We start from the raw sequence: 27900 nt of genomic DNA on the forward strand, positions 1-27900 counted from the left end.
AACAAGGAATAAATCTAAACTAATTAAAATATAATACATTTTGTTTGAATGACTTTTAAATCACTAATTAAATCCACCCAAAAATACGATTGTTGTCTGGTTTTTACCTAGTTTCTGCATAGTAAGAAGAAAAGAAGGAGACAGTGTTTGACATTAGGCGCAGCAGCTAATTGGACTGTGGCGATGGCGCGACACGCTCAGATGCCGGAGTCAACTGTCATAAAATGTAAAGGACACAAAGATTCACTTGGAAACAAGAACTGGTTGTCTCTCTCGGTCGGCAGTGACATAGGTTCCCAAATGAAACAATATCTCAATGTGTCGCAGCTCATGTAAGATTGATTAATTGGATTATTTCATGGTGGATTTGTTCTGGCTTTTAACATATTTCAGCACACAGTAAGCAGTACTTGATTTCATGCAGTAAGATCAATTTTCAGCCTTGACTCTTTATCTTAACTTACTACAATAGGTCCTTTTGTCAATTTACCCAGAGTGTCTAAATCAACAGAACCTTGGAGGACTAAATATAGAACCTTTTCAGCCCACTGACATGATTCTTTTGAATATTGAACAAAAACAATTAAATGATTTTAAAAAATAAGTTAATACATAAATAATGTTTATTGAAAAAACAAAATGAGTAAATGCATTTGCAGTATAAATAAAAGTGAAAACAAATGCTAAACAATGTATGAAAACACTTAACAGTGGTAAGAACGTGAAACACAACTAACTAAAGTGAGAAGGAATAATCAATGCCTACAAGCACTTGCAATGTCAAGAAAGCGAGAAGTGTAAAGACAAAAGATTATTAAAAGTGAGAAAAACATACAATAGAAAATGTCAAAAAATGTTTCCAGTGTTAAAAAAAGTGGGAAAAAAATCAGAACATTTCTTAAAGTGATTGCAATGTCAACAAAGGGGAATTTAAAAAAAATAACATGTCTAACAACACAACACACCTAAGTGCGAAAGAATGATGAGTGTTTACAAATTCTTGTAATGTCAACAGAGCAAGAAGAATATAGAAGATAAAATGTCTAAAAATACTGTCACGATTAGCTTCACCGAAGTAGGACCCTAACGCAGAGAAGAAGTAATGATGATGATAATAATAATAATAATAATAACAACAATAACAAAAAGCGCACTTCAAAAGAGTGAAGAAAAATAACTAAGGATGCACACAAAAGGAGTGGAAAAGAGAAATCGCACACAAAAGGTGTTGAGAGGAAACAGTTAACTTTACACGGCAGCGCCGGTTCAGAGCCACAGGAAAGAGAAGCGTGAATGGAGCCAAAGCAGAGGAGATGAACATGACAGTATGGGTGAACCATCAGAAATCTACAGGCGCAGAGTGAATGGACTGGTGAGCTTAAGTAGTCAGGGGGAATCGGTTTCAGGTGTGCACAAATGTGGCTCCACCCGTTACCCAAAATCCAGGCACTGAAACAAAAAGACGCCTGGCAGCAGACCTGCCAGATCATGACTGGTGGCCTACCTGGTTACTCAGGATGGAGAAAGTGGAAGAATGATCAAGGATACAGAAGACCCATGAGTGTTATTAAGGACCATACCCTTCCCAGTCGACCAGATACTGAACTCCCCTGCCCCGCCTTCTGGAGTATAAATGGCCTTTACAGTGTGAGCTGGGTGACCATCGATCATGCGTGGAGGAAGACGAGGCGTCGAAGGAGGACAGAGCGGACTGGTGGCAACCAGTTTGAGGTTGGTGATTTGAAACACCTGATGACGCTTGATGGATGTGGGTAGCTGGAGTTTGACCGCCTAGGGCTGATGATCCTGGTGATCTTGAAAGGCCCGACAAACCTGGGAGAAAGCTGCCTGGAAGAGCCAGCCAATGGTAAGTTCTGAGACAACAACTATACCACTTGTCCAGGTTGATAAGTGGGGGCTTGTATTTTGTGGCGATCTGCCAGCACACGGTTCCAGGCAGCCGTCCGAGACAGAGCCGCTCTAGTATACCGCCACATCCGATAAGCGCTGCAAATGTGCTGGTGGAAGGAATGGATAGCTATCTATGACTCCTGGGAAGGAAAAAGAGGTGGCTGGTAACCGTAGGCAAATCTAAAAGGAGACATACCCATAACCGAGGAAGTAAGGGAATTGTGAGCATACTTCACCCCAGGAAGGCGGGAGGACCAGGACGAAGAGTGAAGATGGCATACACAGTGGAGTGCCGCCTCCAGGTCCTGGTTAGCCTGCTCCGTCTGACCGTTAGTCTGGGGATGGTATCCTGATGAAAGGCTTCGGGTGGACCAACAACGCCTTGAAAAAAGCCTTTCACGCTTGAAATGCGAATTGGGGTCCCCTATCAGAGACCAGGTCCAGAGGGATACCATGTATGCAGAAACTTGTTTGACTAGAAGTTGAGCAGTCTCTAGTGATGTAGGTAGTTTGGACAGGGGAATTGGAAATGAGCACTCTTTGAAAATCGGTCGACCACATTGAGTATGACAGTTGTCCCGGGAAACCGGAAGGCCTGTGTTGAAATCCAGAGCAATGTAGGACCATGGTCATGGCAGAATAGAGGATGGAGGAGACAGGCTGCAGGGCGGTGAGAAAATCAACGTGCTTAAGAATTGGTGCTGTAGTGAAAATGTGTTTTAGCGAAGAAAAGGTTCTTAAATGGATGTGAACCTCGTCAAGGGTTCAGCTTTGCGGATGAATCGCCCATAGAAGTTAGCAAAGCCCAATAACCTTTGTAAGTGTTTTGTTGGTTTTAGGAGATGGCCACTTGACCACTGCCTGGATTTTGGCAGGATCAGGTTTGAAAAGGCCCTTCTCCACGATAAACCACAGAAACGGCACCAATGGCGAGTGAAATTCGCACTTCTTTGACATATAGCCGATTCTCCAATAACCGCTGTAAGACAAGACAGACATGGCGGTCAAGTTCCTGGAGTTGTAATTCGCTGAGCTCAACACAAGGGTCTGGACTCGAAGGCATTGCAAACTCCTTCAAGATAGCAAAAAATAATGAACCAATCAGGATCGCCGGGCGGGATTTCATAGATGTGACGTAGCGCCGAAGGGACTGTTTGATTTTAAACAACAATGGCGGCACGGAGCAAGGTGTCGTGTGCTGACATTGATTCTGCTATTGCAACTGTTTTGCAACATCGATCAAATATGAATTATTTTAAAGAAGAACAGAGAACGGTTTTGAAGGCATTTATTGCTGGCAAGGATGTTTTGGCTCTTCTTCCGACCGGGTTTGGATTTCCCAGCATTGCTCTCATCAGTGTCACGGGTTGATTTCCATGTGAGTGGTTGAAGTAGCACGTCATTCAAGATGATGGACAAGTGGTTTATCCAATCACATACAAGTATTCTTTTTACAAGGCCCCGCCTTCTGAAATACATCTTCTATTGAGAACTCCCAGATTCATGTGTGGAGTTCGGCGAACTACAAGAACCTGGTGAGAGTCAGGTTAAAGAATCTAATCAAAGTACACAAAACATAATTTATTGATCATGTCCCTGAGGATGTTGTCAATTAGTTTTTGGAAAACAGCAGGCACACTTGTGAGGCCAAAAACATCACTAAATATTCAAAATGCCCCAAAGGGTTTAAAAACAGTCTTCCACTCATCCCTCTCTTTGAAGTGAAGTGAATTATATTTATATAGCGCTTTTTCTCTAGTGACTCAAAGCGCTTTACATAGTGAAACCCAATATCTAAGTTACATTTAAACCAGTGTGGGTGGCACTGGGAGCAGGTGGGTAAAGTGTCTTGCCCAAGGACACAACGGCAGTGACTAGGATGGCGGAAGCGGGGATCGAACCTGCAACCCTCAAGTTGCTGGTACGGCCACTCTACCAACCGAGCTATACCAGGTGATAAGCATTGCGTAAGTCTAATTTAATGAAAATAGAAGCTCAAGAAGTAAATGAAGAAGAAAATGCCAAATCCATAAGTGACAAAGGATAGCTATTCTTAACAGTTCACAGTAGTCAATAGAGGGCCGCAAAGATTGATGTTTTCCATCCATCCATTTTCTACCGCTTGTCCCTTTTGGGGTCGCGGGGGGTGCTGGAGCCTATCTCAGCTGTATTCGGGCGGAAGGCGGGGTACACCCTGGACAAGTCGCCACCGATATTGGCAGGGCTAAGATTGATATTTTTCTAAAAAAAACAAAACAACGGAAAGCCCGTCCACCAATGGAGAGGAAGAGGGCGAATGAGACCGGCCGTGAGAGACAAGGAGATATAGTCACTATGGAGTATTCCACCACAGAGATCTTACCTTGCCTAAAGTCCAGCAGGCATCTGCCTGCTTCTCTGCCTTTTAGGGGTGATCACTAAGGCTGCAGCTAACGATTATTTTTCTATCGATTAATCTATAGATTATTTTTTTCGATTAATCGGTTAATCTATAGATTATTTTTTCGATTAATCTATAGATTATTTTTCTTTTTACCGATTTTTTTTTTTTATTTAAAATGAAGATGAAAAAATAAATGTTGGCCAGTTTTTTCAAAAGGCATGACTTTTATATACAAAAAAAAAAGTATGGCCACTCAGTCAACATTGACAACAACATGACAAAATATTCTGTAACAATGTAAACATTTAAAACTTTTAACATTTAACAAAATTAAAAGTAGCTTATTTGCTTTTTAATGTGCAAATATAAAAGTAAACATCCAGTGCAAATCTTAATATTCTGCAATAGTATAAGCATTTCTAAAGTAAAAGTATTGCTTATTTTGCTTTAAAATGTGCAAAAATAAAGATAAACATCCAATACAAAAAAGTGCAAAACGAAATATTCTGTAACAGTGTAAACATTTCAACAAAAGTAAAAGTATTGCTTATTTTGCTTAATAACACAACAATGATAGTATGATTAAAGTGAAAGTTAATTGTTGGTTTGTACATAGTATATGTAACTGTTAATGTTGTAAAAGGTATTTGCACAACTAATTAACGTTAGCGTTAAAGAGGAGCGCGTCTTTGTAAACACTGAACAGGCACGCCAAACGCGCCTCTCAGAGCGAAACAGTGTTTTAGTTTATGAATTTACAACGCAGATACAAATGACACATTCATGATTTTGTGTAATGATGACAACATATACTCACGCGGACGATTGACTAGTTGATGGTGATGGCAAGAACGCTGTCGGGTGTTTTCATTTCAAATGTTCCTTCATAGCCGTTGTGCTGCTATGATAGGCCATTTCCGCTCGACACAGTGTGCATACAACAACTGTCAAGTGTTTTGCTTTTTTCGCTGTGCTTATCCCACACTTGAAGGGATGTACCAATGCTGAATGTGGCTTCTGGATTTCACTCAAAAGACCAGACAGTAGTTACTTTTTCCTTTTATTTTCCTTTAGTTTGCAACAGTTTTTCCAACCAAGAAACAGCTTCTTTTTTCTTCTTTAGTCTTTTTAGCAGTCTTTAGCAGTGTTAATAGACTTTAGTTTCTTTAGCTGTCATTAGCTGTCTTTAGTAGCCTTTAGTAGCCTTTAGCTTCTTTAGTAGGTGAAAAACCTTTAAGGACAAAACACCACAAGATTAACATGCTGTAAAAAATCAATCAATTATCAATCCCATAATTTACAACTATTAATTAGGCTATCAAACTCTTAACCATTAAACAAGTGCAAGAAAATGGACACATCTTTTCCCTTTAAGTTAAAACAGATTTTAAATAAATTGTCTCAACATAAATGCACCAAGATACATATAAAATACATTTAACACCAGAAACACAATAGATAAATGCAACAGAAAACCCAATATGCAAATACATAAATACCTAACCAATTAACCACCTATTTAGATACATATTTAAAATCCATATTCAATATAAATATATTATTAATTTAGCAGTGAAACACTCAATCTTAAACGCTGTCTACTGGTAGAAAAATGCCCCTTTTTCTACGCCCTCACCAACACAGTTAAATCCAACACTTTAAATTGAGCGACTTCACCCTCCTGATGAAGCAAACTGCTCCAACATTTATCAAACTAAGCAAAGAATATCAACACTAAACAACAGTTACATAACACACTGTGTGTATTTAGCCTCCAGACTAAGCACGCTACATGCACACAACCCCCCCCCCCCCCCCCATCTCACCAGCGCAACAGGTGCGCCACACCCACGAAGAGAAATATTAAATCTTACATACTTTTGGCACAACTCTGGGTTTTCTGTAATGAACTAAACCTTTTTCCACTCTGCGCTGGCGTCTTTTGTACTTCTTGATTTGACACAGCGGTCTAATTACCGGGCTCGCGCACCAGCAGATGAGACAGGAGCGCGCCGCGTTATACCTGCGCGCGAACGTAAACTGATCGGCTCTGATTTTATAAGCCGACTGGCCGAAATAATGCCGAATTATATACATTTCCTGGGGTTGCCTAGGTGAATAGGGATGCGGATGTGCTCTAAGATAAAATATAATTTTATTAAGTGGGGTTTGGCTGGTTGCTAAACAGCCACAGTTGCGAGCTCGCGCTTCAGCTGACGAGACAGCTGTTCACCGCTACAACATTATTAGGCCGTTTATTGAAATACTACCACACTTTTGACGACTTTTGGCGTGCTTTTTTTCCCTCGCTCGCACCGCTCGCATCATCTGCTTTGCGCTCCGCCATGACGGCAGTGTGACGTAAATATGCGACGCGTCGAAGCATAAAAACGACGTCGACGTATTTACGTAACCGATGACGTCGACGCGTCGTTTCAGCCTTAGTGATCACACACCTTCATCATTTTCATTAGTTAATAGGGGCAGTGGCGTGCGCACAGTGGGAGCATGCTTACTAACCAACATGGCCCAGGCGGCGGCGGCTCATGATAGAAGCTATTTTAGCATGGTCAGAGTAATATGAACCAGGTTGCTGGTCAAAATCTAAGCACTAATGGAGGAATTCGACTCACCGGTAAAACGGGGAGGGTGAGGAATATTGGGCTTCAGAGGTGTAGAAGGACTAGCCGCTAGAGGCGTCACCTCTTTCCGGTTGAGTCGCAGTGCTCGACTGATCAACACCCTGGCTGAGAGTGTCGATATTGACAGACAGGGTCTAGAAGACGGCAGTCAAATCACGCTTCAGCTAGTTGAGATTATCGAGAGTTTGTCCAAAGCCAGTGAGCGCATAGTATTCCTTGTTTTTGCGGGGCCCATGTTGGCAAGTAGATTTGTCACAATCGGTTTTGCCAGAGTAGGATCCAAACACAGAGAATAAATAAGAATAACAACAACAATCGCACTCAAAAGGAGTGAGGAAAAATGATTAAAGATGCAAAACAGAAATCACACACAAAAGGTGTGGAGAGGAAACGGTTAACACTACACGACAAAGCCGGGGCAGAACCACAGGAAGAAGGAGCCTGAGCGGAGCTAAAGCAGAGATGAATATGACTGGAGGAGTGAACCATGAGGAATTTACTGGTACTGAGTGAATGGACTGGAGAGCTTAAGTAGTCAGAAGGGAATGGGTATCAGGTGTGTACCAAAGTGGCTCCGCTCCGCAGACAATAAAAAAAGATAAAGCAGACAGGCGGCAGCAGAGCTGCCAGATCATGACAAATAGGCCGCTAACAAAAATGCAAAAATGATAAAATAGTAAACCTCTACAAATGCTTCCAAAGTTAACAAAAGTGAATACAATCACATTTCTGGTCTCAAAGCACAATAAACCAAAAGTTAGAAATAAAATTTAAACTCTAAAAGCGGTCAAATTTGAAAGTGAAACAAAATATATCGTAATATATTTCTTAAAATGCAACTTTAAAAAAAGTGCAAAAAATATATCATAGAAATGTTAACAGAAGTGAGGGGAAACAAATGATAGTGAATAACTAAAAAGGCTTAAAAAGTTAACACAAGTATAACATAGTAAACAAAAAACAGTAAATATAGCAAATACAGTAAATATAGCAAATATATGCACCGCTCTAGGGCTGTTGCTTCTTTCTTTAAGGAATACATCGTTTTTTTTGTTGTTGCTAAATTTGGTTAAGAAGTAGACGGTAAATGTATAACTTGGGACACTTTCACGTTCCATCACTGCTGCATGTTAAGCTTCTCATTCCATTCAAAGCCTCACTTGATGAGCATGCGCTGACTTTTAATCACTTCTAATGTGCTCCAACAGCTGATCACCATAGCAAAACTGCGCTGCTATTGTTTCAACACAGATAGACCGCAGAAAGGCAGTGACATTCTTGACGTGGCTTTCAGCTCTCAGACACGTCGCTGCCGGGAGGAATCTAGATGTCACTTTTCAGCAGATCAGAACAATGTAAGAGAGTGTTTGCCAGCCTTAGTCAATTGTGTGATGGCACCACTTATGACACGCCGATTTTCCCTCTAATTGGCATTGTCGCTGTCTTGACATATTTTTTTAAATTCACTTCAAAAGATGGCAATAGCTGCATTTGAATCATCAGTGATCAGCATAGGATTTAAATTGTTACTCCTCAGCGGTTTGTGTAAAAGCCTTGCGCGTTACACTTGCAGTGCTACACTACGCCCGACCTCTGGTTATTTCCAACTGTAGCAGGTGGTCCTGTGCAACGTCAAATTGAGTACCGTATTTTTCGGACTGTAAGTCGCTCCCGAGTATAAGTTGCACCGGCCGAAAATGCATAATAAAGAAGGAAAAAAACATGTATAAGTCGCACTGGAGTATAAGTCGTATTTTTGGGGGAAATCTATTTGATAAAAGCCAACACCAAGAATAGACATTTGAAAGGCAATTTAAAATAAATAAAGAATAGTGAACAACAGGCTGAATAAGTGTATGTTATATGAGGCATAAATAACCAACTGAGAACGTGCCTGGTATGTTAATGTAACATATTATGGTAAGAGTCATTCAAATAACTATAACATATAGAACATGCTATACGTTTACCAAATAATCGGTCACTCCTAATCGCTAAATCCGATGAAATCTTATACGTCTAGTCTCTTATGTGAATAAGCTAATTATTATTATTTGATATTTTACGGTAATGTTTTAATTTCACACAAAAGTCGCTCCTGAGTATAAGTCGCACCCCCGGCCAAACTATGAAAAAAACTGCGACTTATAGTCCGAAAAATACGGTATGTAGAATAATTTTAAGCTTCTGGTGCGATAATTTGTCATTTCTCACCCAGCAACACTGCTCTGCACCCTACACCAGACTTCCAGTGGTTGTTCATTTGTTAGCTTGCAGGCTACTTCCTAGTTCCTGACTGTAAAAGTCACGGCCATCTCCATGCACATAAACATTGTGACCGCACCATAACAGCATGTGCAGCCAACACCATAATCCTTGAATATGAAACAACTCGTGCCCGTTTAGACGAAGCTAAATGTTAAGTGGCTTTAAATGCAATAAAAAACGATGGCATTAACTACTCAACACTTCCTCTCAAAACAATACTGACATCAATGCACACACAAAAAGTGTAGCGTTTCTTAAAGAAATATGTTTTCAATTAATCTCAGCAGGGTGGATCATTTAGATGTTTCATTGAGTCATACCAAAGACTATAAAAAATGGGACCCATTACCTCCCTGCTTGGCACTCAGCATCAAGGGTTGGAATTGGGGGTTAAATCATCAAAAATGATCCCCAGGCGCAGCCACCGCTGTTGCCCACTGCTCCCCTCACCTCCCAGGGTGTGAACAAGGGGATGGGTCAAATGCAGAGGACAGATTTTACCACACCGAGTGTGTGTGTGACAATCATTGGTACTTTAACTTTAACTGTCTGCTAGCATTGCTCCTCAGTGTGTCTCAAATCACACACTTGAACACAAAGTCAAAATAATTTCCATCCAGCTGCTCAACATCATGAGCATGATGGTTACTTAAAGCAACAATGTGTAATACATTTGACCTGAAAATGTATTATCAGTCCATTGTCACAACATTTTTCATTTGCTACAACTATTATCCATCCATCTCCTTCCGCTTATCCAAAGTCAGGTTGCGGGGGCAACAGCCTAAGCAGAGAAGCCCAGACTTCCCTCTCCCCAACTACGTCGTCCAGCTCCTCCTACTGGTCGGACGTGCCCTAAACACCTCCCCATGAAGGCGTTCAGGGGGCATCCTGACCAGATGCCCGAACCACCTTATCTGGCTCCTCTCGACGTGTAGGAGCAGCGGCTTTACTTTGAGCTCCTGGCTTCTCACCCTATCTCTAAGGGAGAGCCCCGCCATCCGACGGAGGAAACTCATTTCGGCCGCTTGTACCCGTGATCTTGTCCTTTTGTTTATAACCCAAAGCTCATGACCATAGGTGAGGATGGGAACGTAGATCAACCAGTAAATTGAGAGCTTTGCCTTTAGGCTCAACTCTTTCTTCACCACGACTGGCCGATACATGATCCCCATCACTGCAGACGCCGCACCAATCCGCCTGTCAATCTCACGATCCACTCTTCCCTCACTCGTGAATAAGACCCCGAGGTACTTGAACTCCTCCACTTGGAGCAGGATCTCCTCCCCAACCCGGAGATGGCACTCCACCCTTTTCCGGGCGAGAACCATGGACTCGGACTTGGAAGTAGTGATTGTCATCCCAGTCGCTTCACACTCAGCTGCTAACCGATCTAGTGAGAGCTGAAGATCCCGGCCAGATAAAGTCATCAGGACCACATCATCCGCAACAAGCAGAGACCTAATCCTGCAGCCACCAAATCGGATCCCCTCAACGCCATGACTGCGCCTAGAAATTCTGTCCATAAAAGTTGTAAAAAGAATCGGTGACAACTATCAGAAAATGTTGATTTCAAGACCATAGATGAGTAATGTTTCAACATTTAGCTTGTCTATTTTCCACTTATGTCAGAGTCCTCATGAATACACACTTGCAGCACATGCTTAAATCATATCGCTACGAGCTATGTTAACAAAAATAGAACAATACTTATAGAAAATGTCTACATATACATGTAGTGTGAACAACAGTGGAACATAAATTGCAGAACAAATATTCAAAAATGCTCGCAATATGAACTAGAGTCTATAATGCATTTTACATACCGTATACCCTGTACACACAATATGTATACGCACATATACATGATACATACACAGAATTTATACACACTATGTACGCACACGTATGATAGAAAAAAATTACAGATGAAATGTCTAAAAAAAAGAAGCTTAGAACGTTAACAAGTGTCACAAAAATGATAGACATTGTCTAAAAAGGTTCACATTAACAAATGTGTAACACAAATTATAGAAAATGTTTTAAAATGCTTGCTATTTTAACAAACATGTAACAAAAATCATAGAAAATGTCTAAAAAGGCTCACAAGGTTAACAAAAGTGTCACAAAAATAATGAAAATATCTAAAAATGCTTATGTTAATAAAAATTGACATTTTGAATACTTGCAATGTTAACAAGCAAAGCAAGAATGATACAAAGTATATAGAAACACTTGTGGTGTAAGCATAAATTAAAATAAATGATAAAAATGTCTAAAAGGCTCGCAATATTATCGAAACTAGCATTTTTAGAAAATGTCTAAATTGGCTCGCAACTTTTACAAAAGTCTAACAAAAAATATAGAAAATGTCTAAAAAGTCTCAACATTGAACGTGTAACAAAAATATAGAAAATGTCAAAAAAAATGCTTATATTGTAAACAAAAATTGACATTTTTAATGCTTGCAATGTTAACAAGCAAAGCAAAAATTATAGAAAGTATATAGAAACACTTGCGGTGTAAGCATAAATAAAAATAAATGATAAAAAAAAGTGTCTAAAAAGGCTGGCAATAAACAAAAATGTAACAATTAAAAAAAAAAGTCAAATGGCTCGCAACGTTTACAAAAGTAACAAAAAAGTAAAAAATGTCAAAAAAATAATTGTATCTTTAACAAAATTGACATTTTTAATGCTTGCAATGTTAACAAATTAAACAAATGATACACTTGCAGTGTGAACACAAATAAAAACAAATAATAGAAAATAAAACAGTTCATGCTAACAAAAATGAAAAGATATATAACATGTCTAAAACACTTGCCATGATAAAAGTAAAACAATTAATCATGTTGAAAAAATTAATACAAAAAAGTGAAAACAAGTGATAGAAAATGCCAAAAAATAAACATTTTTAAACAAAAAACCCAGAAACTTACCTGGTCCTCAAAGGACAAAGCCTGCCCAACGTCCCGGGGGAAGCCGTCGATAACGATGCCATTAGCGTCGGGGATCTTCATGATCTTCTGCTTGATTTCGGTGATTGTTGTCTCCTGCAGATTAAAAGATGGTATAATGATGACGATGCTCCACTCCACAGGGTGAACAATACCAAAGCTTTGTATTGTAGCTACAGTCAGCATGCGAGCTAGCAACACAAATTAACTTTGAGCTTGCCTTTAAATTGAACGGAGGTTAAGTTATTTTTACATTTGTATTAAACACAACCAAAACAGTTTAAGTTTCATGATGGTTACAGTTCGAACAGATGATTTATATTTACAATATTTCTTATAGGGAGAAATTGTGAGAGTCTGGTTCAGATTTGTAAACAGTTTGAGTTTAACTTAAAATAATTTGTACCATTGAGCATCATGTTTGTCTTTGTTGTTTGGCTAGCATAAATCACATGCTTCTAAAGTGTTACAGTGAGGTTATAGTGAGGCGTGCAGCTCCTTTTGAGTGACCAACTATGGTTTCTTGTTGAATTGAACACATTGAAATATTAATAACAATGAGCCTTGGCTGTGGAGCCAATATGAATAACATAAAGGATGAGTGCACATAGCAAGATGCTTTATTTATTTACCACACTGTTTCCTAGTGCCTGAAAGCAGCAAGATGATGGCGCTGAGCTAACTGGAGGCCAGGGAGTGCCAGCATGTCTTAGCATCACTTACTTCCTCATGACTGCAGGAGGTCAACATGTTGGGATGTGGAATATCAAGCATGAGGCTAATACACAGACACAGTACATGAGTATTGCTCAGCTCTAAAAATAACACCGGGACAGACGCCGCATTCCCTCAAAATGCGAGCCACCACCGCCACTCGGCACACTGCGGTGCACACAGGTTGAATCTAATAAAGATTCCATCCGGCAGAGTAATAAATGAGCAAAGAAAAGCCCTCCAGCTTCTCTAGTCAGAGCTGCCCAAGTCTTAAACAGACACAACCCACCTGTGACTCCAAAACCAGCATGCATGAGCAAACATTTTTTTTAAAGTAAATATATAAAGTACAGTGAAAACATAATGTGTAAAATGTGTAAAAACACTGACAATGTTACCAAAAAGGAAAACAAACGATAAAAAATGTGTAAAAACACTTACCGTATTTTTCGGACTATAAGTCACAGTTTTTTTCATAGTTTGACCGGGGGTGCGACTTATACTCAGGAGCGACTTATGTGTGAAATTAATAACACATTACCGTAAAATATCAAATAATATTATTTAGCTCATTCACGTAAAAGACTAAACGTATAAGATTTCATGGGATTTAGCGATTAGAAGTGACAGATTGTTTGGTAAACGTATAGCATGTTCTATATGTTATAGTTATTTGAATGACTCTTACCATAATATGTTACGTTAACATACCAGGCACGTTCTCAGTTGGTTATTTATGCGTCATATAACGTACACTTATTCAGCCTGTTGTTCACTATTCTTTATTTATTTTAAATTGCCTTTCAAATATCTATTCTTGGTGTTGGGTTTTATCAAATAAATTTCCCCCAAAAATGCGACTTATACTCCAGTGCGACTTATATGTTTTTTTCCTTCTTTATTAGGCATTTTCGGCCGGTGCGACTTATACTCCGGAGCGACTAACACTCCGAAAAATACGGTATTTGGTTAATGATCAGTCCACGAAATGTAAACAGAGTATTGTTAGCACTTTTTAGATGGTTACTTATTGGGTTTTGTCATGGCTCCCATTGGCTCCATTGTAAGCGGATTTTTATTTACAAGTTAAAATGCTTTAAAAAAAAAACAAGTGTCTTTGTCTCTCATAAGGATTGTGAATGATAAACAAAATAAAGTGCGTTTCCCCTTTAAAATAGGGATTTTTGGGGAAAATTACTAAAAACACCTGCAATGTTCACAAACGTGAGAAAATAGATAGAAAATGTCTAAAAACGTAAGGAGTAAAAGGAAAATGACTCAAAATGCCTGCAACCTCATTTTCAATGAGTGACAGTGTGTACAGAATTGAATGAAACATGACAACATTACGCACACCTGCACAATGTAATTCAATAGAAAAGCTAACATTTTTATACGCGACAGTTTACTGACATACAGGCCCCAATGCCAACAAACTAACAGATAAAAGTGAAAATAAATCAGAATATTTTGACATTCTTTAGTTATTTATGCTGATTTTGTAGTTTTTTGCATAATGCTAAGAACTAATTATGGTGAAAACGTGAAATAATTGATACTACTCGCATTAGGGGACAGAAATTGAGCTTAGACGGAATTGTCTGTATGTATTTCCCTCTCAGTACGGGTGAAACAAACCAAAACCATAATTTATCTGTACTGCAGTCATTTCATGAGTGTTTTGTCATTAATCATGACCAACGTAAGCACTGCTATATTGTACAGTATTTAATGTCCACGGTCAAAACAACTGCAAATACATTCGCATGCTGGGCAATATTTGGAATATTTGCCATTGCACCTGAGGAGGTTTTTCCAAGAGCAAGATATTCTCATCTGCTTTCCTAAATCATCTTAGCAGGAATTATGATGCCCACTGGCCACAAGTGACTTTATCATGTCTAATAAGCTGCAAACCCTGACCTACTTTGCTGTTTGTTTGACTGTTTTCCCGGACCGCCATCTGGTGAGTGGCCAAGGAAGGAAGGGAGAAGGAGAGAGAGAGAGACCGACACGAAGGGCCCACCGTGAGCTAGGCAGTTATGGACGACAATTTGTGAGACCTCAGAACTGACAGTCACGACGCATGCGGGCGTGCAGGCGAGCGCTTCGTGTTTCAGCAACACACTTTTGCTGCATCACCAGTTCATCTGTGTGGACAGCACCCACCTCCCCCAAAGATGATGACTAGATAGAGCCCACATAGCTTTTTATATTGCAGTCTTGGAGCCAAATTAAATATGAAAAGGCTTTAAAGCACAGGCTTTAATGACCATATTTGTTATTTCCCAGTTTCCTCATTGGGAGGCAATTGCTATATAAAAACAACAGAAGAGAACACTAAAAGGCTACAGTATAATGAAGATTTTTGAGGATAAACTCCTAATTACAAAGCAAGCAAAGATGAGGTATTTTGTGCTTTTTAAAAACACAAAATAGAGTATACAGTAAAAAATTTTTTTAAAAATTGCTATATGTATGTGTATGTATGTATAAACACTGGCAGTGTTATGTGTTAAAGCAAAAGATATAAAATGTCTAAACAATTACAATGCACACAGAGTGTGCTGTAACTGGGAAAACAAATTAAAGAAAGTGTCTACAAACACTTGAAGCGTTATCAAAGGTGAGGATGAAAATTATCGGAAATGTCTAAAAAGGATTGCAATGTTAGCATCTGTAAGATGAAATTCTAAAAAATGTCTAAAAAAAAAAGCTTACAATGCTAGTAAAGATTGGAAAAGTAAAAAAATGAATGTGAAAAGAACGAACATACATTGAAACACTTGGTGTTAACAAAACTGTCAAAAAATTTGTTTGCAAAAATGTCCAAAAAAACCCCAACTTGCAATGTTAGCAAAAGTGATAGAATGTATAATAAAATGCCTGAAAGTGTGTGCAATTTTAACATTAGTGAGGAAAAAATATGATAGAAAAGGTAAGTGTGAAGGGGAAAATAAACGGAAATGAAGAGTCTTAACAAATGTGTGAAAATAATGAATACAAGTGTCGAAAAAAGCTTGCAATGTTATCAAAAGTGCATGCAATGTTTAGAAAAGTGGAAAAAATGATATACAATGTCTAAAACAGTGTTAGTAACTGTAAAGATAAATAATAAAGAAAATAACTAAAATGCATAGAAACACTTGAAGTCTTAACAAATGTGAGAAAAAAAGTTGGCAACATTTACAAAAGTGAAAAAAATACAGAGGAGACTAAACATTATCACAGGAGCCATCTGCACCAGCAGGTCATCAGACCATGGCCACCATGACGCTGACACAAAGCCCCTGAGGCAGATGGCTCCCTCTGAGGAACGTTGGAAAGTAAAAATGATCAAACTTGTAAAATAGTAAGAACCATGAGTAGAGATAAAGGATAAAATACAAGTAAGACATATGAAGTTAAAAAAAAAAAAATAATAATAAATAGATTTAAAAAAAAATGAAATTAATATACAGTAAATATATAATAGATAAATAGAACTGAATAAAATATTGCATAACTAATAAGATAAAAAGTTAAATATGAATGACTTCAATAAAATATTAGGTAAAAGTCGAATCAAAAAGGTGGGTCTTAAGCCTGCTCTTAAAAACATGAACGTTCTCCGCTGCCCTGAGGTCTTCCGGCAAGCTGTTCCATAGAGGGGGGCCATAATGGTGGAAAGATCCCATCCCGTGACTTTGTGTCCTGACTTTTAAAATAATTAGGAGATGAGTGCCGCAGGATCTCAGGTCTCGTAGGGTAAAAGTAATTCTTAAAGATAAGAAGGCCCAATACCATAAAAACATTTATAAACCATAAGAAGAACCTTAAAAGTAATCTGCTGTATTGACATCATGATTTTTGGGTGTAATAATAGATGATAAAATGAACTGGAAACCTCATGTGGAAAATATACAACATAAAGTAGCAAGAAACACGTCAATAATGAATAACGCAAAAGACGTTCTGGACCAAAACTCACTTCAGATTCTGCTCGCTAGTATTACCATATCTGAGTTATTGTGCAGAAATTTAGGAAAACAACTACAAATGTGCACTTTATTCACTAATGCTGTGACAAAAAATATCAATTAGAATAATACAGAATGTTGGATACAGACTTTATTTATTAAATCAAACATTGAAATTCAATGACCGAGTGAATTTGCAAACAGCTAAAATAATGTACAAAGTAAACTATAACCTGCTACCCAAGAATGTACAACAATTCTTCTCAACAAAAGAGAAGAAATATAACCTTTAGAGGAAAATCTAACTTAAAACATTTGTATGAACGTACAACACTTAAAACCTTTAGCATATTTGTATGTGGAATTCAATTATGGAATGGATTAAGCAAGGAAATCAAACAAAGCTCTAATATGATACAGTTTAAGAGACTGTTCAAACTACAAGGGTTCACAAAGTACAAAGAAGAACAATTATAAGTATCTTGAATTATCATAAATATCCTGAAGCTTTTGGAAAGTTTAGATTTGTTGTTAAACTCTTTATAGGCAGATTAGAGCGTCTCCAATTGGCTGCCCTGTAAAGGCACTTTTGCTCACTATATTTAGAATGCATTAAAAAAAGAAAAACGTGTGTTCATGTGTGCTTGTCTTACATAGGGGTTGAATCAATGATGGGCAAAATTCCCCACAAAAAGTGGAGTTGCCCTTTAGAGGGGAATTGCACATTAATAGAAAGTGTCTTAAAATGCTTGCAACATGAACAAATATTGTTAAACAATGGAAAACGTCAAAACACTTAAAATGCAAACAAAGAGTGTGAAGATGAAAATAAATGAATAGCTGAAGTGCTAACAAAAGTTATTTTCAAATTATTGAAAATGTGGAAAAAAGCTTGCGACGTTAACAAAAGTGACAAAAAATATATATCGGAAAATGACTGTGAAATGTTGAAGAAAATGATAGAAAATGTCTGAAAACACTTAGAATGCCATCAAAAGGTGTTAAGGTAAAATACATTAAACATAATGTCTACAGATTCTTTGTGTTAACAAAAATAATGTCTAAAAGAGTTTTCAATGTTGACAAAAGTGATAACAATATAGAAAATAGTTTAAAAATGCTTGCACTATTTAAAGTAAAAAAAAAATTAGAAAATGTCTGAAAATATGTGAAATGTTGAGTCCTGTGATGGCTTCCACAAACTAGTATACACATTGTAAATATTTCAACAGAAGATAGCTATAGAAGTTATTAATGGTGTTTTTAGTGTTATGTTGATTACAATAACGCTGGACCGAGGAGTATTGCCATAAAGGACGTCGCCATGGATACAGATGACACCTTGTTGGACTTCTATAGACTGCAAACTAGTTAAGCATGTATCAACAGAGCCTCTGTTGGTCGCAACCCAGTAGTGCACTGTTTTGCCTCAACTACTTCATGAATAAATGAATGAATATTTACATAGCGCTTTTTTGCAATTGTCTCAAAAGTGATTCATCTCAAATCAATTCCATTCAACTGAATGACTTCTTAACGATGACTTAATTTATTTTATGCATAACCCAACCTTAAACTACACTACAAAATACTAGTCACAGACAGATATACTACAATAACATGTAGTGATATACCTACATGTACTGTATATGTATAAATAATTTAGCTACCACACACACAATTTACACAATAAGACTGCAGCAAAAAGCTTGTGGATGCATGAGATGTGCATGTAAGAATATATCCAACTTTCAAGCAATGTTCTACATCGCTATTTTGGGAGGAAAAAATATAAATCTTTCAGTCACTCAACATGTAATCCACCCTTCACTCAAAAGCAGAGGAACTAATAGCAAGTTAGCCTTAGAGAGAGAGCTGAGCCAGAAGGGCTTTTATGCAACATCTCCTAAAATAGAAAGTAATAGAGTTGTTCAACAGTAAAGGTGGTGGGAAAATATACAACACCACAAATGCAGCTGAACATTACACAACACGGATGATGTGTGTAATATCTTTGTTGATGCTTACAGCAAAGTGTCCATCAAAACTAAGCATCAGCCTCTTTTGTCTGAGGCAGAATTAGAGATTATCAGATGGTGCAGGTGTTCCTAATGAATTGGCCCATTAGTTTATAAACAAGTGATGGGCAAAGCGATACCAAAATACTAAAGCTCCAACATTAGCCTTGAGTGTCATTGTAGCGGCCATGTTTCCCGGTGGTCGCTGGAAGGATAAGAATGGGTTTTGTCTTTTGAATGACGTGCTTGACTCCTGAGTGAATTGGACGTGGATTTAATTGTTTTACAAAATACAATAACAACTGTGTGATAAACAAAATGTAATATGTAGCAAAGCGATAAACAAAAAGTGTGGTGCCCAAATGTATCTTCTCCTCCTGTCCTCTTTCCTGTATCCTATTTCCTGTTTCCTTCCCCACAGGTGTATGTGCTCTCCTTAAATACATTAACACACACCCACCTACAACTGCTAAGTCTAAAGACAACCACACACACACACTGCTCCTCAAACCCTGAATTCTGTCTCCTACGCTCATATTACGATATCCACATGTGTACACAATTTGGAGATATGTGTGTTCTGGATCAGGGGGTTCTTAACCTTTTCCAGTAAAGTAATCATAATAATTATGTCTAATAGGGATGTAGTCCCAGTAGAGAAGAACAAGTTGCCTCTATATTGAAGCTATTATCATGTTTATCAATGTATGACACCGAAAGACTTACAGTGTTTGCGAGTAAATAGATTTCACCAAAATAGTATCAATCCCACAGAGATTCCCAAGCCATTTTGAGAGATAATGAGCTAGCCAGTCACACGACGTAGAGGTAGGAATCGCAGATCCTTTCCCCACCACCAACAATGCAAATCATGCAGACTTTGTGAGAGCCAACGATTACTATGGAAAAAAATATGATCCAGATTCTTATATTGTTGATTCTTAATATAAGGAAGATGACCTACAAGTTCTGTGATGAGGTGGCGACTTGTCCAGGGTGTACCCCGCCTTCCGCCCAATTGTAGCTGAGATAGGCTCCAGCGCCCCGAAGGGAATAAGCGATTGAAAATGGATGGATGGATGGACCTACAAGTTTTAGAAGCCCTGCTAAACAGATCCAGCTTTAGTGAAAAACTAAGCATCATGTAGCAGTATTGCTAAGTACTAAACAAGAAATGCAAACTGCAAACATAATAAAGTGATTGCTTACTGTACAATGTCTGCTCTCACTGTTATGATGGCTGATAGGATGTTCATATCTAAAGCAGTAAAGGGCCTACTGAACTGTGTGTCATCAATCCGCCGCTAAAAATAGTTTGTCTGCGTTAGTGCTTATAATAACATTGCTAATATTTGGTTAGTATTCAGGTCACGATATGTATATAGAGTGTTGTTGGCAGGTTTTAGATGGCTATTTAGAGGGTTTTGTGGGCGGAACAGAAACCACCATTGATAGACTATTTATTTATTTATTACTTAGAATGCATAGAAAGAAAACCATACTGTATGTGTTCATGTCTTATATAAGGATTGTGAATGATAGACAGTGCATCTCTCTCTCTTTTTTGCATATTTCCAGTATGACTGATCCGATACTATGGTCAGAGTGCAGAAGTGTTACTCGACTGACGTCAATCTACGAAAATTACCGAAGACGTTCGGAGCGGGATATTCAGAACGGCTGTCTGAATTTGTGGCATTTTGTAATGTTTAGATGGTATTTTCACATACTTTGCCGATTGTAAATACAATTGGATATGGTTTAATGTATACAATGAAACACAATCAAGCATATGAAGTCAACTTGTTTTTCCACTCTACTGGTACTTTAAATGCCTTAGGTCAGGCTGATTACAAAAATACATACTAATCAAATACATAGTAAAATTAATTCTAACTATAACACGAATAATGAATAAATACGAAATAAATAAAAATACAGCTTCACCACTTTGGTCATCATTTTTGCACTTTAGAAATGTTTCCATTACTTTTTGTTATGTGAATCTTACATTTGTTTTCTATTCTTGGGGTGACCATTGAATCCAGGATAGATTTTTGATTAAACACGATACTCGATTCAAACCAATTCTTGCAATATATTATTTGGTATAAAAATGATAAAAACCTTTTCAAAATAGGTTACAAAAGCTCCTCTTGGCTTCTGACGTATGACATGTAGTAGCCAGAGGAGCCTGTTCAGTGCTAGACTGCTTCATCCCAAGTGCAGGACTAATAGACTCAAAAACTCCTTTGTCCCACACGCCATCAGACTGTACAACTCCTCTCTGAGGGGGAGGGGGGTACTAGGATGACAGGGGATGCAAAACAAGAACAGTACAATACTTTTTCATAACATGGTCACTACTGCCTAGTTTCTCTTGTTATATTCTTATTTTTACTGCTATATTTGTATTCTTATTGTTGCTTTTTATTTGTATTGTTATTGTAATATTTTCTATTTTATTTCCACTTATACCCCCATTATTTACTTTTTAAATTTGTTCTCAATTCTGTACACTGCTGCTGGAATTTTAATTTTCCTGAGGGAACTCTCCTGAAGGAATCAATAAAGTAATATCTATGTATCTATCTATGCACAGAAAGTAAGCCCAAATATGGCCGAAAAAAATGCAGTTTTAAAAATCTTTAAAAGTTTTTATTTTTTATTTAATGTTTTGAAAATTATGAATTGATTTAGAATCGAATTAAATAAGAATCACAATTCAGAAGCAAATAATTTTTATTTGCTCCAGACTTTTTCTGACTGTTTGAGCTCGTCATGCGTCCCACAGTCAACTGACTAAACCAGGGGTCGGCAACCCAAAATGTTGAAAGAGCCATATTGGACCAAAAATACAAAAACAAATCTGTCTGGAGCCACAAAAAAATAAAAGCCATATTACATACAGATAGTGTGTCATGAGATATAAATTGAATTAAGAGCACTTAAAGGAAACTAAATGACCTCAAATATACCTACAAATGAGGCATAATGATGCAATATGTACATATAGCTAGCCTAAATAGCATGTTAGCATGGATTAGCTTGCAGTCATGCAGTGACCAAATATGCCCGATTAGCACTCCACACAAGTCAATAACATCAACAAAACTCACCTTTGTGCATTCACGCACAACATTAAAAGTTTGGTGGACAAAATGAGACAGAAAAAGAAGTGGCATAAAACACCTCCTAGAAAGTCAGAGAAAGTTATACATGTAAACAAACTACGGTGAGTTCATGGACCGCCATAATTAGTAGGACAAAACGGCGCTCGCCAAATACTCCAATCAGTGAAGCATGTTTAATATAAACAGTGTGCTTTATAACAATTAGGGAGGTTTGTGTCATGTTTGTCCTCCTAAAGAAACCATATTAAAACAAAACATATTTATTTTTCCCCTCATCTTTTTCCATTTTTCATACATTTTTGAAAAAGCTCCAGAGAGCCACTAGGGCGGCGCCAAAGAGCCGCGGGTTGCCGACCCCCGGACTAAACGCATTACTGCCACAAGTGGTGGAAAAGTGCATTACAACTGGTGTATTGCACAGCGTATAAACGGATATTTTTTGCTGCCCTCGAGAGGGCACTCGCAGGCCTTTGTGTTAAGAAACACTGTTCTTGAAGAAATGTTGGGTATTCTGTAATATATGATGTATTTTCATAATCAATACAAAAGTATATAGCTGAAAAGTAAAAACACCAATTTGCCAAAGTATCTTTATTGGTACCAAAGATAAAATGCGCTATTTGGGATGTATCGCATCGATAAAATAAGGTGTGCTATCGCACATCACTGGTTTATGCTCAAGTAATGTTAGGATTTTTTTTTTTTAATTGAGGATAAGTAGTGCAGGTCAGCCTCACAGCCTTTTTTGTGTGTAGTTTTTGCAACATGCTTGTGTGGGTTCACTCCGGTTACATTCCAAAAACATGCATGTGTTAATTGGAGACTTTAAATTGCTTTTAAATTGTGTCCTGTGATTAGTGACCAGGGTCTACCCCGCCTCTATAGACCCCAGCTGGAATAGACTTCAGCTCACCCTAATGACCATAATAAGGACAAGCGGATAATAAATGGAAAGTAGAATATTTAAACAAACCAGCAGTGCATTATGGTTCATGTTGATTACAGGACAGTGTTGGCCATCGTGTGTGATGCTTTTATGTTCCACTTTGGAGATTACAACCGCGGGGGGTTCTGAGCTCCTTTTCGTTTTACCAGGCCCAGTCATCATCTCTCCGAGTGGGATGCTAATGAGACGCTTGTGACACGGATGCCGCTAATTAGTTTCCGTGAGATGATGTCCCCCACTGACTGGACATGCTGGTCCTCCCCAAGCCTCGACCTAATCTCTCTCTCTCTTATTGTGCTGTGTTTCTTTGGCTACCTGCGGCGCCAGCTCGCCGTTGGTGATGATCTTGGCGATTAGGCTCCACTTCCTGTTGCTGGTAGCGTTGTGGATCATCTTCTTCCTCAGCAGCTCGCCCACCGACACGTACTGGAAGCCGTAGCGCTCGGCGATCTTCAGGCACTGCGTTCCCTTGCCGCTGCCAGGACCACCTGTGCGCAGAGAGTGTGTGTGAGAGTGTGAAACATTGTGTGCGTGGGCGTGCTGCAGCCAGACACCCAGACTATGTGAGAAGCCTGTGTGTGTGCGTGTTGTGTGTACGTGGTTGTTTGTGTGTATTCCTTATACTGCAAGTGTGTTTGCGTGCGTGGGTTTTGATGGAACAGGTACGTGTGAACCTCCTACATTTGTCCACAAATCATCTTTTCCTCGCTTAATATTGACAGAAAACATGGACGAGCACAGCAAGGAAGCAGTAACATAACAGACATGACGTTGGACGCTTTGGAAATTATTCGGAAAAACAGTCGCACAAAACCAACATGAGGCACACGTGCGCAACCTAATGACGAACATTTCAACACTACACCGAACTACAAACACAATGTCATTTCACATTGCTCAAGCCAAAGCTGTGTTATTGATGTCGAAGATGAAGCACATTAAAAGGGTTCATATCCACTTTGGTCAGACAGTTGTTGCTCGCCGATAGCATTCTCAGTTGGCCTAATGCGCCGCTCCAAATGTCCGATGGTACGTCCAGCTGTTGTGCTTCAGAATTGCTCTCGTCAAAGTCTCGCTGATGTGGAGATGTGTTATTAATGAGACAGGAGTTTAACAAGAAGTCAATCAAGAAGTTGTTCTGCCAGAAGGTGGTCAACTTGCCGCGGTAAAGACAAAGTAGCGCCGGGATTAACACCGTGTTGTTTACATAGTGTAGAGCAGTGTTTTTCAACCACTGTGCTGTAAAATACAGTCTGGTGTGCCGTGGGATATTATCTAATTTCACCTATTTGGGGTAAAAATATTTTTTCCAAACCAGTAATTATAGTCTGCAAATTAATTGTTTTTGTTGAGTGTCGGTGCTGTCTAGAGCTCGGCAGAGTAACCGTGTAATGCTCTTCCATATCAGTAGGTGGCAGCCGGTAGCTAATTGCTTTGTAGATGTCGGAATCAGCGGGAGGCAGGGTGCAGGTATACAGGTGTCTAATGCTTAAACCAAAAATAAACAAAAGGTGAGTGCCCCTAAGAAAAGGCATTGAAGCTTAGGGAAGGTTATGCAGAACAAAACTAAAACTGAACTGGCTACAATGTAAACAAAAACAGAATGCTGGACGACAGCAAAGACTTACTGTGGAGCTAAGACGGCGTCCACAATGTACATCCGAACATGACATGGCAGTCAACAATGTCCCAACAAAGAAGGATAAAAACAACTGAAATATTCTTGATTGCTAAAACAAAGTAGATGCGGGAAATATCGCTCAAAGCAAGACATGAAACTGCTACAGAAAAATACCAAAAAAAGAAGAAAAGCCACCAAAATAAGAGTGCAAGACAAGAACCAAAACACTACACACAGGAAAACGGCAAAAAATGGCGTGATGTGACAGGTCGTGACAGTAGACCTACTTTGAGACAAGAGCTATATTGATACATAGTTGGTTATGTTTTGAAGTCATATCCAACAATTGCGACAACTTTTTACTGTCAACTGAGTTTTTTTTTTTTTTTATGATGTCTGCTGGTGGTGTGCCTCCGGATATTTTCAACGCCAAAAATGTGCCTTGGCTCAAAAAAGGTTGAAAAACACTGGTATAGAGTGCACCCTTATAGAGGAACTGCACTTTCTGGGGGAATTTTGTCTATTCACAATTATTATGAGAGACATGACAAAGGATGTTTTTTTTTTTAATGCATTCCAACTCGTAAATAAATGTCCGCTTACAACATAGCCAATGGGAGGTCCTTTATTCCGCCTATACAACCCAATAAATAACCATCCAAAAAGCACCAACAATACTCCATTTACATCTCGTGACTTGAATATAAACCGAGTACCATATTTTTCGGACTATAAGTCGTAGTTTTTTTCATAGTTTGGCCGGGGGTGCGACTTATACTCAGGAACGACTTATGTGTGAAATTATTAACACATTACTGTAAAATATCAAATAATAATATTTAGCTCATTCACGTAAGAGACTAGACGCATAAGATTTCATGGGATTTAGCGATTAGGAGTGACAGATTATTTGGTAAACATATAGCATGTTCTATATGTTATAGTTATTTGAATGACTCTTACCATAATATGTTACTTTAACATACCAGGCACGTTCTCAGTTGGTTATTTATGCCTCATATAACGTACACTTATTCAGCCTGTTGTTCACTATTCTTTATTTATTTTAAATTGCCTTTCAAATGTCTATTCTTGATGTTGGGTTTTATCAAATACATTTCCTCATATAATGCGACTTATACACCAGTGCGACTTATATGTTTTTTTTCCTTCTTTATTATGCATTTTTCGGCCGGTGCGACTTATACTCGGGAGCGACTTATAGTCCGAAAAATACAGTATTAGTGATATTGTTATTATAAGCGCTAACGCTGACAAACTATTTATAGCGGCGCCGTGATCACAAGCTTGACATTGTCATTTTGGGGTATTGAGTGTAGAATTTTGAGGACAAAAAGGAATTTATTCCATTTTGGAATAAGGCTGTAGCATAACATGTGGAAAAAGTGAAGCGCTGTGAATACTTTCCAAATGCACTGTATGTAAAAAGTGGACAAACACAGGTCAACATGACACATAGACACACAAAACAAATTTGTGTTCCCAGTAAAACCTACTAGCACTTTTAAACTGTTTAGAGTCTAACACACTTCCAAACACTACTTTGGATGTTTGTTTTAAATGGTTTCTTAGGAGACCGTGACGGAAACTGTCGTGCTACAAAAACAAATAACCCAAATGACCAAACAAAACATTCCTGAGGTTTTTGTAAATAATAACATTTGGTTTAGGAATAAAACTATTCTCTTGCACCCTGCTGCGCCCAGTGTTGTTATTCTTATTGTTGTTGTGCAGATGCAGGGCTTCATTTGCGAGATTAATGACAGGTTAATGCACGGAATCCGATTAGGCGAGCGTGAGTCGATTAACACGGTGAGCGACACTGCAGCAAGACGTGGACCGCTGATCGGAAACAGGGACAGAAACAAAACATGCCACAAGTATTCGCACAGAGTTGGCTATTTTTAGCTTATACTTCATTTTGAGGGTGAAAGTTACAAGAAAGCAGCTTGTCCACATCGACTCAGTCTCACTTCCTGGATACAAGTTAAGTTAAAGTAAAGTACCAATGATTGTCACACACACACTAGGTGTGGTGAAATTTGTCCTCTGCATTTGACCCATCCCCTTGTTCACCCCCTGGGAGGTGAGGGGAGCAGTAAGCAGAAGCGGTGGCCGCGCCCGGGAATCATTTTTGGTGATTTAACCCCCAATTCCAACCCTTGATGCTGAGTGCCAAGCAGGGAGGTAATGGGTCCCATTTTTTTAGTCTTTGGTATGACTCGGCCGGGGTTTGAACTCACGACCTACCGATCTCAGGGCGGACACTCTAACCACTAAACAACTGCATTAGAAACACCTGCATAATCTAATTAGATCCAACAAAGCTATTGAAAAATGAATCCAACATTATGGTTATTATTTAATGCATCATAAACATGTTGGTAATGGAAAACTGCACCTTTTTCAAATTTTGCCCATCATTCTCATTCCCAATTAAAGACAAGAACACACATCCCTTTCCCTTTTCTGTGTGTTGTAAATAGTAAAAAACTGCTAGCACAAGGCAGCTAACTATACAGATAATAGGAATGAACCTAATATGCCTATAAAGCACTCTTAAAAACAACAGTTATATACATGCTGTAACCATGTAGAAGCAGGCACATTTACTTTGTGAATGCTCCAAAGCATTCACACATATGGTTTTCTACACCAAAATTCATCTATTTATTAAACTTCAACTTATTTTTCTACAGATTTTGACGCGCTCTACCTTCCACATTTTTCACCTGATTCAAACCGTTCTAACTTCAAACTGTTCAGCCTATTCGGGAATCGCTGGCTTTCCCTTGACAAATTCCAAAAATTCCCAGATTTTCCATAATTCCAGGTTTTCCGGGACATTTTTCCCATTCAAAACGAATTGGCCATTTTTCAAACTTCCACCATTTCCACATTTTTCAACCAATTAACCATTCCACCTTCAACATATTCCACTCATTCTGGAAAGTCAAACTATTATTTTTCCAAATTCAAAGAAATTCCAGGAATTCCCAGAATTCCCGTTTTTTCGAACCCTTTTTTGACCCCTTTTTTCTGGCGACTACTCCTTCCACATTTTTCAACCCACTTCAACCCTTCCATCGTCCAAACATTCTTCTTAATTAGGACAAAAAACAAAGTTGTTTTTTGAACCGGATAAATTCCCGGTTTTCCCGAGATTGTTTGGGGATTATGTGCTTTCCTTCAATTATAAAAAATTCCCAGGATTTCAGTTCAACATCAGCATTGGAGCATTCATATGCAATCACCCTCAGGAATTTCCTCATCTACCGGTAGTTATTTATAATATTTTAAAGTTTTTTTGTTTTTTAGAAAACT

At 38.5% G+C, this 27900-nt stretch overlaps 2 protein-coding genes across 2 annotated transcripts in view; one reads left to right on the top strand and one right to left on the bottom strand.

The window, feature by feature from the left end:
- Positions 1-27900, bottom strand: part of ak5 (adenylate kinase 5) — a 102502-nt gene that overhangs the window by 53635 nt on the left and 20967 nt on the right. The window contains exons 4-5 of the mRNA XM_061978921.2: positions 23250-23422; positions 12146-12259 (exon numbers count right to left, since the gene is read on the bottom strand). Coding sequence (XP_061834905.1) covers positions 12146-12259; positions 23250-23422 — 287 coding nt within the window. The remainder of the gene's footprint in view (positions 1-12145; positions 12260-23249; positions 23423-27900) is intronic.
- pigk (phosphatidylinositol glycan anchor biosynthesis, class K) overlaps positions 1-27900 on the top strand; it is a 102945-nt gene that overhangs the window by 5112 nt on the left and 69933 nt on the right. The gene's annotated exons all lie outside the window — the stretch shown is intronic.

This window comes from Nerophis lumbriciformis, linkage group LG19 (genome assembly GCF_033978685.3).
Source record: "Nerophis lumbriciformis linkage group LG19, RoL_Nlum_v2.1, whole genome shotgun sequence".
Taxonomy (NCBI): domain Eukaryota; kingdom Metazoa; phylum Chordata; class Actinopteri; order Syngnathiformes; family Syngnathidae; genus Nerophis; species Nerophis lumbriciformis.